This window comes from Loxodonta africana, chromosome 3 (assembly GCF_030014295.1).
Source record: "Loxodonta africana isolate mLoxAfr1 chromosome 3, mLoxAfr1.hap2, whole genome shotgun sequence".
Classification (NCBI taxonomy): domain Eukaryota; kingdom Metazoa; phylum Chordata; class Mammalia; order Proboscidea; family Elephantidae; genus Loxodonta; species Loxodonta africana.
In genome coordinates, this window is record NC_087344.1 from 71,668,692 (window position 1) to 71,683,369 (window position 14,678).

The 14,678-nt window shown below is 53.3% G+C and overlaps 1 protein-coding gene across 1 annotated transcript; it reads left to right on the forward strand.

Annotated features, from left to right (window-relative positions):
* The first annotated feature begins 12 nt into the window (after positions 1-12).
* Positions 13-11,609, forward strand: NCDN (neurochondrin). Its single transcript, XM_003415490.4, has 7 exons — positions 13-552; positions 1,412-1,552; positions 2,666-3,634; positions 4,775-5,016; positions 5,550-5,774; positions 6,189-6,331; positions 7,843-11,609. The coding sequence occupies exons 1-7, from the start codon at positions 520-522 to the stop codon at positions 8,277-8,279; spliced, it is 2,190 nt and encodes a 729-aa protein (XP_003415538.1). The 5' UTR covers positions 13-519; the 3' UTR covers positions 8,280-11,609.
* The last annotated feature ends 3,069 nt before the right edge of the window (positions 11,610-14,678 follow it).

The window sequence follows — 14,678 nt, forward strand, 5'->3', positions numbered from 1 at the left end:
ACCCGCTACGGCTTAGCGCCCAGCCGCGCTATTGGCCAAAGCCCGAAGTGAAGTCGCTGCGGATTGGTCGAGAGCGATGCGGGGGTGGGGGTGGAGCTGCGGCAGCCCGGAGCCCGGAGTGGGCAACACGGCGTGAGCAACGGCCCCAGTAGCGGCCCCAGGCTCTCGGAGCATCGCGCTCGGAGAAGACTTCGCCGCTCCGGGCAGCAGCCTGGTGAGCTCAGCCCCTTTCAGGCCCTCCCCTGCATCCCAGCTAGGACCTCTCCAAGCGGGCGCTGATCGATGCGACACACCCCGGGGACCCTATCGCGACTCCATCGCGCCATATCGCGACATCATCGTGCCCTGTCGAGACTCCATTTTGTCACAGCCTTTTTCAATATATATCTATATAATTTTTTAATTTGCCCTGTCATCTTTGGGGGCTGTCCCATGTCGTGATTTTGCCGTGATCTCTGCGTGACATCACCGCGCCATCGTGAAGTGTGATCTCATCGCCGCTCTGTCGTGACTTCATCAATGTCGTGTTGTGACCTGGCTGCGGCGGGACAGGTGGTGACCGCCAGGAACCCTCCTCCCCTTCTCATCTCCCCATCCCAGCAGCCCCTCTTCGATTATCCGGCTTTTGGATTCTCCGTTGTCCTGGGAGCTACCCGGGACCCCTTCTTGCTTCTCCAGCCTATGCCAGCATCCACAGGCTGGTAGCAGGGCCGGGAGGGTGAGGAGAGGGAGCCAAGGGGTTAATTCTGCTGCTTCTGCTGCTGCTGCAGCCTCTGCCCGAGGGAGGGAGAGGAAAGGAGGCAAGGAGCCTGCGGGGGCGTCTGTGAGCCCTGGCTAGAGGGGTGGGGTCCCCAGAGGGGCCTCCAAGCCTTCCCTGGTCTGCACCGTGTCTGCTCACTTCTACTGAAAATTATCCCCTGCGTTCTCTGAAGAAGAGAGGGGAAAGGCAGCCTATGATGCCCTGTTCCCCCTTGTTACCCTGAACCCGGATAATCGAACTTCACCCCTGTATGTCTCCATTCCTCGCTGTCTGTCCTTACCACACCTTCCATGTGTGCCTTGATGGAGGGAGATAAAACTGAGCTTCTGGTGCCAGGGGGCAGCTGAGCAGTTGGGCCAGTCCCCTCCCACCCTAAGAGACTGGTGAGGAGAGCTGTCCAGCTGAGCAGCAGGATGCATGGTCCTTTCCCGCTTTCTGGAGGTGACCTTGGACCAGGGTCCCTTCCTCATACCTAAGGATTTTCAGGTCCAGCCCCTTAAAAAGGCTGCCCTGAGGGAGGTCAGTCCTGAGTACCCCACCTCCTCTGGCTTTCCCCTCCCTCTGTGCTAATCCTTCCCCCCATCCACCACTCCCGCCCCCACCCCCGCCCCTCATCTGCAGAGGGATGCTCAGTCCCTCTTGTGTTCACAGTTGGGCAAGGCGGGCACCATGGCCTCGGATTGTGAGCCAGCTCTGAACCAGGCAGAGAGCCGAAACCCCACCCTGGAGCGCTACCTGGGAGCCCTCCGTGAGGCCAAGAATGACAGTGAGCAGTTTGCAGCCCTGCTGCTAGTAAGGAACTGGCTGAAAATTGGGAGGTGGGAAGGGCTGGGTGGTTAGGCTTCCTAGGAATGAGGTCAATAAGTCCCCAAGGATATATAGGTGGTGCTGGGACCCCGGAGACACCAAAGAGGCCCAAGACCCCTTCCTTTGGACTCTTATTTGCTCCTCTGAGAATGGGGGCAAAGAGGAGAATGGAGGTGAAGAAGGTTTGTGGCCCCTGGGGCCTTTGAGGAGGCTGCCTGGGCTGCTCTGGGGCGTCCCAGAGCAGATGGGAGCTGACTCATAGGGTAACAGCAGCAGGTAGTAACTAGTGCAAAGTACTTGAGGGCTGGGGATGGGTGCTCTCGGGGTGGAGAGAGTAGCAGGACTAGAAGTGACTGGGGAGGGACCCTAATGGATGACCAGGGTGGCAATAGGTAGGTTGAGGATAAGGGAGCTGGTTTGGGGCTTAGCCTTGTTGGAGCAACCCAAGCTGGGGACAGCAGAGCAGGAGCTGCAGTGCTGGGAGGGCGGGGAGGGGGGGGAGCTGGTGTGTGGGGGGTAAAGGGAGGAGGGAGAACAGCCGCTGCTTGTTTGCCATGGCAACAGGGAGAAGGTTCCCGAGTCAAGGGCTCACACTGCAGCAGAGGAGGTGTTTAGGTGAAATTTAAGGGAAAATGTTTTGACAGCAGAGCAGCGAAACACAGGAGCCATTTCCCCTGAGAAGGTGGCGGGAATGGATCAGAGACTTCTTTGGAGAGAGCAATTAGGGAGGACCCTAAATCCTGGGGGAATTTTAAGCGCTGAGTTCTGAGTGTTTTCCAAGTCAGGTTGTGGGCATCTAGGTTAGGCATCAGAAAGACCCTCCCAACTGACCAGGTGGTAAGATGTCAGAATGAATGGTCGAGGAAGACTGGACTTTCCTTGCTCAGAGGTGATCTTAGAGGAGAGGGATCCCAGAGGCCACACCTCTCCACTTCTGGGGAGAAGGAAGGATGAGATGATCTCTGGGAGGCTTCCTGACCCAGAGTGAGTCCCATTGCACAACCTAATCTTGCTAGTCCTCAGTGTCCCAGGGTGCGGGGAAGGGACAGTCTTGGTTGCCTCTTTTTTCATCCTGCTGACAGTACATCCCCCCCATAGGTGACCAAGGCAGTCAAAGCAGGTGACATTGATGCGAAAACTCGTCGGCGGATCTTTGATGCCGTCGGCTTTACCTTCCCCAATCGCCTCCTGACCACCAAGGAGGCACCAGATGGCTGCCCTGACCACGTTCTGCGGGCCCTGGGTGTTGCCCTGCTGGCATGCTTCTGCAGTGACCCTGAGCTGGCCGCCCATCCCCAGGTCCTGAACAAGATCCCCATCCTTAGCACCTTCCTCACAGCCCGGGGGGACCCTGACGACGCTGCCCGCCGCTCCATGATTGATGACACCTACCAGTGCCTGACGGCTGTGGCGGGCACAGCCCGCGGGCCCCGGCACCTCATTGCTGGTGGCACCGTGTCTGCCCTCTGTCAGGCATACCTGGGGCATGGCTATGGTTTTGACCAGGCCCTGGCACTGCTGGTGGGGCTGCTGGCCGCTGCCGAGACCCAGTGCTGGAAGGAGGCAGAGCCCGACCTGCTGGCCGTGTTGCGAGGCCTCAGTGAAGATTTCCAGAAAGCCGAGGATGCCAGCAAGTTTGAGCTCTGCCAGCTGCTGCCCCTCTTTCTGCCCCCAACAACCGTGCCCCCTGAATGCCTCCGGGATCTGCAGGCCGGGCTGGCACGCATCCTGGGTAGCAAGCTGAGCTCCTGGCAGCGCAATCCTGCTCTGAAGCTGGCAGCCCGCCTGGCACACGCCTGCGGCTCTGACTGGATCCCGGCAGGCAGCTCTGGGAGCAAGTTCCTGGCCCTGCTGGTGAACCTGGCGTGCGTGGAGGTACGGCTGGCACTGGAGGAGACAAGCTCAGAGGTGAAAGAGGATGTAGTGACCGCCTGCTATGCCCTTATGGAGTTGGGCATCCAGGAGTGCACCCGCTGTGAGCAGTCCCTGCTTAAGGAGCCCCAGAAGGTGCAGCTCGTGAGCGTCATGAAGGAGGCCATTGGGGCTGTTATTCACTACCTGCAGCAGGTAAGGGTGTTGCAGCCCATAGAGGGATACTGGGGTAGAGGGAGCCAATGCAGGAGCCAGAAGGCAAGGGGAAGGGGCAAGTAAAGCTCCTGCCCCTTGGTGTGATGGGAAATAGGAAAGATGCTTGTCCACACAGGCTGATACTGCGGCAGGCACTCCAGGGAGTAGTGTGTGGCCAGGCCTTCCTCCACTCCCTCCCTTCTCCCGGAGCCTCCACACAAGCACCATACCACACACCATATGCGCACTCACCTCACAGTACACACACACAACACAGTAACCTCCCACCCACACAACAGCCCTCCTCCCGACACACACTATACAAGGAACACCTCTCCCCAAAACACACACAAAATTGAAGCAGTCTGTTCTGTTCCATCTGTAACTTTGTTTTATATACGTGTGTAACATTGTTTTATATACGCACACATACAAACTGATAATGGTACAGGAAAAGAGAGCAAGGCTGCCTGGTTTCTGGCCTCTGTAGAGGTTCAGCTGACTCTATTTGACCCCCTCTGTAGTTACCTCCTTTCTCCTTGTCCGAGTGTCCAGCCTTCCTGTCCCACAGGGGTTCAGTCTTCACTTTGGTCACTTGACTGGACTGCTATAGCCACTGAACTTGTGGCCATGTAGCCCACAAGCCATGCCAAGCTCTCATTGTCTTTTCTAATTTAGCCCGAGAAGGAACATCTCCCATCACTCCCACCATTGGGGGTGTTAACATGGTAGCCAGGGACCTGTCCTCCCACCCCATGTCAGAGCTGCTATAGAGGAGTGTTTCCTGAGCTTTGGACTTAGGAGCTTCCTTCTAGCCTTGAGATGAAGCAGAGGTGGGGCGTAGGGGGGATTAGGATGTGATTTGAGTCCCAGTGAGCGTGGGGCGTTTCGTCTGAGGTCCAGCTCACTCCGCAGACTTGCACTGAGTATATGCCCCAGGACAGGCCCCTGTTGGATATGCCTCTGCCATGTGTTAGGTGCTGGGTACATAGGGCAGAACAAGGCTTGGTGCCTGCCTCTGAAGAGCTTATAGGCTAGAACTCCCTCCTAGTTGTGTTATTTCTGGGGTGGCCAACAGGCTAGCCAAACAGGGGAGGGCCTCTGGTCCTACATTATCTCCGGGGGGTCCTGTGGCAACAGGTGGGGCCGGAGAAGCAGAAGGAGCCCTTTGTGTTTGCCTCGGTGCGGATCCTGGGCGCCTGGCTGGCTGAGGAGACCTCATCCCTGCGCAAGGAGGTCTGCCAGCTGCTGCCCTTCCTTGTCCGCTATGCCAAGAGCCTCTACGAGGAGGTGGAAGAGACCAATGACCTCTCCCAGCAGGTGGCCAACCTGGCCATCTCCCCCACCACCCCAGGGTCCACCTGGCCAGGGGATGCTCTCCGGTGAGTTTGCAGTCATAGTCTGTCCACCTAGACCTTGTTCTGAGAAAAGTATAACACAAGGACCCCTTCCCCAAACTGGGCTATATCAGACTCCTGACTGGGGCATGAGATTTCTTATCGGATTGTTTCTGTTCAAGGAGGCCTGTTCTCCTGGGACTCCTGGACTGCCAAATATCACTTGCCAACCCCAAATTTCCGTATAAAAAGAGAACGCACATTTATTGGGCACCTACTATGTGCCGGGCATTTTGCTCTTCCCTTTACCAAAGCATATCTGTGGCATGAGGCCTATCCCCATTTTAAAGAGGCTTAAAGAGGTAAAGTAACTTGCTCAAAGCTACATTAGGTGGCAGGGCCCAAGTTTGGTCCTAGGCCTAAGTAACTCCAAAGCTTGTGCTTTTTCTGTGGTCCCTCTAAGGATGTGTCCTTCTCCCCAACTTCCATTTCTCTTAGATGGGTTGTCCCCAGAAAGGGAATCCTTGTGCCTTCATCTCTTCCAACCCCACATACGTCTATCCCTTCCACACCCCCAGACTCCTTCTACCTGGCTGGTGCCACCTGACAGTGGAAGATGGGCCCCGGGAGATCCTGATCAAGGAGGGGGCCCCCTCACTCCTGTGCAAGTATTTTCTGCAGCAGTGGGAACTCACATCCCCTGGCCACGACACCTCAGTGCTGCCTGACAGCGTGGAGATCAGCCTGCAGACCTGCTGCCATATCTTTCTCAACCTCGTGGTCACCGCGCCAGGGCTGATCAAGTGAGGGACTCGGGAGGAGCTGGCGGTGGGAGCTGGGAGAAGACAGAGGGGGCTGCTCAAACTTGCCTCAGACCTCAGCCTCTTGTTTTGCTTCCCTGTGCCCATGGTTTTCTGTTAGCGTTAGACGGAAAGGGTCTTATATAGTAGACACATGCCAGCCCTGCACAAGGATTTGGCATACCTGGAAGCCCCAGGAGTTCTCTCTGGCATGTCTGCCTGCTCTAGCCCTAACCCAGCCTTTATTCACCACATGCCATTTTGGGACCCAGGGTTAACCCTTCACCCTGCTGCCTAATTTCTTGCCAAAACCTAGCCCAGCGAAGCTGGAGGCTTAGGATCCCAGGTTTTCCAAAGGGCAAATGTGGCTCTACTAACCCCCGCCTCTCCCCATGCTTCCCTCCCTTCCTTCCCCAGGCGTGACGCCTGCTTCACATCTCTCATGAACACCCTGATGACGTCGCTGCCTGCGCTCGTGCAGCAACAGGGGAGGCTGCTGCTGGCCGCCAATGTGGCCACCCTGGGCCTCCTCATGGCCCGGCTCCTTAGTACCTCTCCAAGTAAGGCCCTGGGGACCCAGTCCTAATGGGTGGGGGCAGAAGACCTGGGTGGACATCCTCTGTTCTAGGTCTAAGTCACCATTGTCAGAAAATGGTTTTGCAGAATTTTCCAACCAAGAGAAAATTTCTGAAGTACACTCGTCATCCCCCACCCCCACCCTTCTTTCCAAAATTTCAACGTTCTTTCCTCTTGAAGACTTTAAAGGCAAGGTCTCGTGGGTGTTAAGTACAGGCCTGCTCCGAGGTGCAGGCATAGGCCCCTAGAACTCCCAGCAGCCCCAGGAACGTGAATCCAGTGTTTTCAGGGTGGGGCCGCCCCCCACCCAGGCCTTGAGTCAGAAACCTGACTCACTTCCATTGAAGTTTTTCTCTGCTCAGTACTTCACCTCCCTCAGTGGCAGGCATCAGCCCTCAGTGTTCCTCTGTGCACACCTTCTCCCCAGTTCTGCCCAACTCAGGCAGAGTACATGGGGAGGGGCAGCCCCTCCAGCCCCTGCCAGTCCTCTGTGTCTCCCACTTTGGCCGTGGGTGTCTGCTTGGGTCCCTCTGTCCCCGCCTGTTCCCTGTGCCCCATCTGTCAGGTTGTAGAAGCTGAGCAGATGTCTGGGAACAGGGTGTAATGTACCCTCAGCTGCCTCTTCATTCCCTGTGTGGGGATCACAGCAGGGCACCCAGCAGTGGGAAGGGGAGCATGTCCCAGTTGACCAGAAGCCCCCCAAATTCCCACAGTCCCAGGTTAAACCTCCATGGCTCCTGAGTAGACCCACTATGTCCACCCCCCAGTTCTGGCCTCCCCCACAAATGCCACCAAGTTAGACTAATAGTCTCCTGGAGAGCTTCTGCAGTGTGGGGGCGCACTCCCGCCTGGCAGGTAAGCAAAAGCCATCTCATCAGCTCACGTTCCTTGCTGGCTCCCCCTTCTGGCCCAAGAATCAAATGGGGGCAACCTCCTCAGCCACTTAGGCCGAGCAGCTGCTGTGGTCACCATGAGGACAACTGGAGGATTCTCCCGCCTTCTGTGCCTTAGAGGTCTTGGAGGCTGAGTGTACTGAGATTTTGTTGCTGTTGGGTGCCATCAAGTCAGTTCTGATCCGTAGCAACCCTGTAGGACAGAATAGAACTGCCCCATAGGGTTTCCTAGGCTGAAATCTTTACAGAAGCAGACTGCCACATCTTTCTCCTGTGGAGCGTTGGTGGCTTCAAAACACCGACCTTTCAGTTAACAACCAAGCTTTTCACAATTGGATCACCAGGGCTTCTTAGATTAGCACTATTGTCCTGTTTTTACAAATGAAGAAACTGAGACCCAGAGAAGTTAAATAAATTTCCCAGGGTCACACAGAAAATGTCAAAGGTGGGGTTTGAACCCAGGCAGTCTGACTCCAGGCTCTGCTGCCTCTGAACAGAAAGCCTTCAGCTCCCCAAGTGTAACTACACAGGAAAGGAAAGGTGGGGTCTCACAAAGCAGCTTGCCCACCAGTTTATGGCCCCACACTCTCCTTGCCTTCCAGCTCTTCAGGGGACACCAGCATCCAGAGGCTTCTTCGCAGCTGCCATCCTCTTCCTTTCACAGTCCCACGTGGCACGGGCCTCACCTGGCTCAGACCAGGCAGTGCTGGCCCTGTCCCCTGACTATGAGGGCATCTGGGCTGACCTGCAGGAGCTCTGGTTCCTGGGCATGCAGGCCTTCACAGGCTGTGTGCCCCTGCTGCCCTGGCTGGCCCCTGCCGCCCTGCGCTCCCGCTGGCCACAGGAGCTGCTGCAGCTGCTGGCCAGCGTTAGCCCCAACTCTGTCAAGCCTGAGATGGTGGCCGCCTATCAGGGTGTCCTGGTGGAGCTGGCCCGGGCCAATCGGCTGTGCCGGGAGGCTATGCGGCTGCAAGCGGGTGAGGAGACGGCCAGCCACTATCGCATGGCCGCCCTGGAGCAGTGCCTGTCAGAGCCCTGAGGGGTGTCCACTGGGGACAGACCCGGGGATGGCACCAAGGGAAGGAGGAAGGAGGCATCTTCCCTGAAGCCCCCAAACTGAATTCCCCCTCCCTAAGCTCCCCTCCAAAAAAACCCCCCAGCTTTCTGGCTTTTCTGAGGGCAAGGGCATGGTGCCTGCCCCTCAAGTGTAAGGACCTGCATCCCGCCCCCTGGGCGCTCACAGGGGCAGGGATTGGCTTGGAAACCAATGTGGTTGTCCCCCCAAGCTGGGGAAGGTTGGAGCAGCCCCCAGGGAGGGGGCACTAGGTGTCATTGTGCCCAATGTCTGGCTCCCCCACAGGAGGGAGGGACAGGGCTGGCAGGAGCTGACGGCCTCAGCCCATGTGCCCTGCCGGCCAGGGCGTGGGCTCCCCTAGGCTGTGGTGCCCCCTCTGGCCCCCCAGGTCCACGTCCTTTAAATTGGCCCTTTGGCTCTTACCCTTGGACCCTTGGGTAGAGAGCAGGCTCAGGCCATTGACATCACAATTCTTCCTATCAACTTCGGTGACCCAGGGTCTGAACTGCCCCCATCCCTCCAGGGAAACTGGAGGCAGACAGGCCTGGTGCGGGGTGGGAACCCTTCTTCCACCTGAGCTTCCTTGAGGAGACCCAGGAGTCCTTGGGCCCTGGTCTCCAGGCTATTGTGTCATGTTGCAGCAGAGTGACAATGGGGGTTGGGGGATTATTTATTTTGCCTCTCCTTATCCCTGCTTGGATGCCTAAGCATCTGATCCCTGTCCCCTGGTGCCATCTGGCCTGGCTGGAGCCAGGAACAGGAGGGACACTTCCCCAGAATCTGCATGTTTCCCCAGTGGCTGCACCCCATCGCCACCGCAGTGCCTGGCTTTAACTCCCACCCCTGCTATGGCCTCTCTGCAGAGACGCGACTGGCGGCTCCAGCAGGGATTACCTTATGATCCCTGGCTCACCCACCCTCCCTTCCCCCAGTGCGTTCAGTGATCGCCAAGTTCAAAGCTGTGCACACGTGGACACTCAATAAATGTTCATTGGTGACAAGGTGGCTCCTGCGTGGTCTGTCCTATGCCTTGTCTCTCCCAGATGCCACCAGCTCACAGCTCCCACTTGTTGCACACATTCTGCTAAGCACACTTCACAGGTGTTACCTCATTCTTCCCTCACAAGAATCTTATGAAGAAGGACCAGCTATCCCGATTTTACAGATGAAGACACAAAGGCAATAAGTGATTTGCTCGAAGTGTTGCAGCTAGTGAGTGCCTGGGCCAGGACCCCAAGCCGGCCATTGACTGATGAGCCCAGGCTCATCACTGGTGCAGCAGGTTCACACACTCAGATTTCCAGGGCCAGGCCTGGTGGAGGATCTGTTGCTCCATGTCCGAAAGTAGTGGCTGCACCTCGGCATCAACAGGTCGTTGCCAAGAGGGAGTGTGGGCCCAGCACTGTCAGATCCCCCAGTATTTAAAGTCAGAAATCCTAATTTTTCCATGAAACCTGATTTTTAATTGTTGGCAACTATTTTAAAAAATCACTACTGTTGTAACAAAACATCTATAAGTGGCTTATGGACTACCAACTGTTCACCTCTCTTCTATGCCAAGTGAGAAGGGGAAGAGCCTTAGACTTTTGGCAGAAGACAGGAGCCAAGCACCCACTGCCTCGCCAGGTCTGAGCCAATGCTGTCGGGGAGCCAGAGCAGTCTCAGGCCCACCTTCTGCAGACTGCCTTCTCCACCTAGGCTCTTAAAGCCACAAGCGTTTGCTCAGCACATCATACATGCCAACCTGTGATGGCTATGCATAGGCAGACAGGGGAACAGTCATTCATTTACTGGCTACACTGAAAGCCCTGTTCTTAGTGTGGATTCTCTGGGGCAAATAAGAAAAGTCAGACTCTGCCCTCAAGCAGCTAAAACCTAGAAGGGAGACAGATAACAGATGGCCCGGGAAGATGTAAATATGGAAGTCAGTACAAAGTGGAGCTGGAGGACAAGAGCCTCAGCCTGGCTGAATGAGCCTGGGGAAAACTCAGAGAAAGTATTTGCTCTGAGACCTGAAGGGTGAGGAGGGTCATGCCAGGTAGAGGAACTGTAGGTATAAAGGCATGCAAATTTGGCAGCTGCAAGTAGTTCATTATTTCTAGCGTGAAGTGGGGAGTGGCAGCAGATAAGGTTGGGCCGGTAGACACAGACCAAATTACAGGAATCCAGGTGTGCCTTGCTAAGCCCAGATGTAGGATCATGCTGAAGGATCAGACTGCAGCTTTTTGAGCAGATTGAATGTGATCTGGTTTGCATCCCTTAGAAAGATGACTTTGGCTGCAAGATGGACAACTTCAGGCAGGGAGCTCAGAGGCAGGTGATGACATCTGAGCTAAGACAGTGACAGTGGGGATGGAGAAGTACAGGTAACCCATTGCTGTTAAGTCAATTCCAACTCATAGTGACCCCGTGTGTTACAGAGAACAACTGAACTCCATAGAGTTTTCTTGGCTGTAATTGCTACAGAAGCAGATTACCAGGCCTTTCTTCTTGAGTGCTACTGGGTGGGTTCAAACCGCCAACCTCTAGATTAGTAGTCGAGCATAAACCATTTGTGCGACTCAGAGGAATTACGGTAGTTAACAGGACTTGGTGATTGATTAATCGGAAGTGAAAGGGGATGAAGGAAAAGGGAGAGCCAAGAACAACTTCCAGATTCCTGACCTGGCTCAGCGTGTGGATAATAAGGTTATTCACTGCCCTGGGGAACACTGGAAGAGAAATGGGTTTGTGGGAAATACAAGCTCAATTTCATAAATGCTGAATTTGTGCTGTTTGTGGAACATCCAAGGGGGCAGTTGGTTGCTATGGTCTGGAGCTCGGAAAGAGGTCTGGGTGAATGACAGATTTAGGAATTGTCAGTATAGAGCGTCCTTGAGGTCATGGGAGTGACTGAGATCAACTGAAGAAAAGAGAAAGGGATGCCCCAAAGCAAGTGACAACCACGGTCCCTGCTCCCAAGGTGCTCTCCTCATGCAGCGGAGGAGCCAAACCCTGCGGAAAGTCACTTAATACAAGGCCGACTGAGCTCTATACTTTGATAAGGGATAGTCAGAGAGCCCTGGACTCCAGAATGGGAACAGAGTGTAGGCTAACTTGGTAGGACCAAGCTTGTCCTGGTGATTCACCTGAGAGGGAAAAAGTGCCCCTGAGCTGCAGTTGTGAGATTTATCCACGAGGTGGCGCCTCAGCATTTCCTTGTGCCAGATTTCCCTTGCTCTAAAAACACTAAGCCAGGTTCAGAGCTGGAGGTTGTCAAAGCCTGGGAAGAGGTAGGTAGCTGTGTTAATTGAATTTTTTCTTAACAAAAATCCAAATGCAAATTCACTTTTTTTTTTTATTATACTTTAGACGAAGGTTTACAGAACAAACTAGCTTCTCATTAAACAACTAGTACATATGTTGCTTTGTGATACTGGTTACCACATCGACACTCTCCCTTCTCGATCTTGGGTTCCCTACTACCAGCTTTCCTGTCCCCTCTAGCCTTCTAGTCCTTGACCCTGGGCTCGTGTGCCCCTTTAGTCTCTTTAGTTTCATGGGCCTCTGTCTACTCTTTGGCTAAAGGGTGAACCTCAGGAGTGACTTCATTACTGAGCTAAAAGGATATCCAGGGGCCATACTCTCGGGGTTTCTCCAATCTCTGTCAGGCCAGTAAGTCTGGTCTTTTTTTGTGAGTTAGAATTTTGTTCTACATTTTTCTCCACTTCTGTCCAGGACCCTCTATTATGATTCCTGTCAGAGCAGTTAGTGGTGTTAGCCAGGCACCATCTAGTTGTACTGGACTCAGTCTGGTGGAGGCCATGGTAGTTGTGGTCCATTAATCCTTTGGACTAATCCTTTCCTTGTGTCTTTGGTTTTCTTCATTCTCCCTTGCTCCCGAAGGCATGAGACCAGTGGAGTATCTTAGACGGCCACTCGCAAGCTTTTAAGACCCCAGACGCTACTCACTAAAGTAGACTATAGAATATTTTCTTTATAAACAATGTTATGCCAGTTCAGCTAGATGTTCCTTGAGACCATGATCCCCACAGCCCTCTGCCCAGTAATTCAGTCCCTCAGGGAGGCAAACTCACTTGTTGAGAAGAGAGGGAAAGAGGTGAGCCTGGGAGAAGAGCAACATGCCAAGTGTGCCAACTGAGAGTCCCTGTATATATAAGTATGTGCCAGTGGGTCAACATATGTCTTGTGCTCCCATATGGACATATGGGTGTCTGTGCCTATTGTGAACCCCAGGGTGTCTGTATGTATATCTCTGTGTGCACGTGTCCCGAAGAAAAGGTGACCAGCAATTCCCATCCCCATGCCTCAAAAGTGAGGAGTACCTTGATTCTGAAAGAGAAGGGGACCAGAGTCTGTAGCCATGAGATCCTGAAGTTTGAGGGAACCCCGAGAGCAGCTGCAGACCATGAAGAACATTCCTCTCCCTAGTAGCTAGAAACAAAATCACTCACTCATCAGAGCATTATTGTTGTTAGCTGCCATCAAGTCAGTCCCCCACTCATGGCAACCCCACGTGTCTCAGAGTAGAACTGTGTTTCACAGGGTTTTCAATGGCAAATTTTCGGAATAGACCGCCAGCCCTTTCTTCCAAGGTGCCTCTGGGTAAACTTGAACCACCAACCTCTCGGTTAGCAGCCGAGCACATTAACCATTTGTACCACGCAGGGATTCATCAGATAACCTCCCCCAGTTATACCTGGACTCTGTGTCTACCCCAGGATCATGTTCACATGGAGGCCTCAATAGGCTAAAGGATCAAAAACTCATCAACTCATCCATCATTTATTTAATAAGTCTTTCTTGAACACCTGCCATGAGCCAAGCACAGTGCTGGACACATTTTCTGTCCTTTCTTTAATTTGCTATTTGTGAAGTAGTTGATGAGACAAAGAAGGAAAGTTAGCTTCAGTTGTGAAGGGCCTAGAATGTTGTATCAGAGTATTTGAACATTTTTCCTGTAAATGGGCCATGGGGAAGCCCAGGAGAGTTTTCAGTAGGGAAGCAACACAGTCCAGTCATTCTTGCTGCTGAGTGGAATTGGATTTGGATTGGAAGAGACATAAATGAAGGCAGACCAGTTAAGGAGTTGATGCAATGGTCTAGAGGTTTCTAGGTGGCACAAAATGATTTGCACTCAACTACTAACTTTTTTTTTACTAACCTTAATGTCAGCAATTCGAACCCACCTAGCAGCACTACAGAAGAACAGCCTGGCAATCTGCTTTCAAAAAGATTAAACCCAACCCAACCCATTGTTGTCGAGTCAATTCCAACTCATAGTGACCCTATAGGACAGAGTAGAAATGCCCCGTAGGGCTTCCAAGCCTGTAAATCTTTACAGAAGCAGACTGCCACATCTTTCTTCCTCAGAGCGGCTGGTGATTTCGAACTGTCAACCTTTCGGTTAGCAGCCTAGCACTTACCCACTGCACCACCAGGGCTCTTCTCATAAAGATTACAACCAAGGAAACCCTATGGAGCGCTTCTACTCTGTAATACATGGGGTCACCATGAGCTGGAATCCATGTAATAGCAATGGGTTTGTTTTATGAGTTCCAACGGTCTAGACAGTGATTCTCAAACTTCAGAGTACTTCTGAGTCACCTGAAGGGCTTATTAAAACACAGACTGCCAGGCCCCACCTTCAGAGTTTCTGACTAAGCAGGCCCGGAATGGGGCCCAAGAATTGGCACTTTTAACAAGTTCCCAGATATTGATGTTGCTGGTCCAGGGACCATACTTTGAGAACTACTGATCTATGGAAAGAGTATAGTAGCTTAAGGGGATGGCAGAGGGTGAGGAGAGTTGTTTAGGGGTTAGAAATGACAACACTCCATGAGAATTGGTTTATGGGGGTGAACGAAAGGTAAGAGTCTGGGATAAATGGCAAATTTTTAACTTGAAGGATGGTGGTACCATTTACTGAACGATAGAACACAGGAGGAGAAGCAAGTTGGGGACTGGTGATGGCGGTGGAAATGCGGAGTTCAGTTTTGGACTTGGGAAGTTTCAGATGCCTGCAATGAGATGTCTGGATAAAATATCCAGCAGCCAGTTGCATCTATGGGTCTAGATCGCTAGTGAGAGATTAATACAAAAAAAAACCAAACAAGCAAAAAAAGAAAAACCCAACCCACTGCCATCGAGTTGATTCTAACTCATAAAGATTCCAAATCATAGCAACCCTATAGGACAGAGTAGAACTGCACCATTGGGTTTCCAAGGAGTGGCTGGTGAATTTGAATTGCCAACCTTTTGTTCAGCAGTGAGCTCTTAACCACTGCACCACCAGGGCTCCAGTGAGAGATACAGGTGGGAAATAAGAAGTATGGGAGATAATAACAGATATTAGTCATTAAA

What these genes read in the sequence shown, in the direction of transcription:
- NCDN (XM_003415490.4), top strand. Translation starts at nt 520, where the DNA reads ATGTCGTGTTGTGACCTGGCTGCGGCGGGACAG. An exon ending in AGTTTGCAGCCCTGCTGCTA is followed by an intron (nt 1,553 to 2,665) that starts GTAAGGAACTGG and finishes TCCCCCCCATAG; the next exon opens with GTGACCAAGGCAGTCAAAGC. An exon ending in GCTCCTTAGTACCTCTCCAA is followed by an intron (nt 6,332 to 7,842) that starts GTAAGGCCCTGG and finishes CTTGCCTTCCAG; the next exon opens with CTCTTCAGGGGACACCAGCA.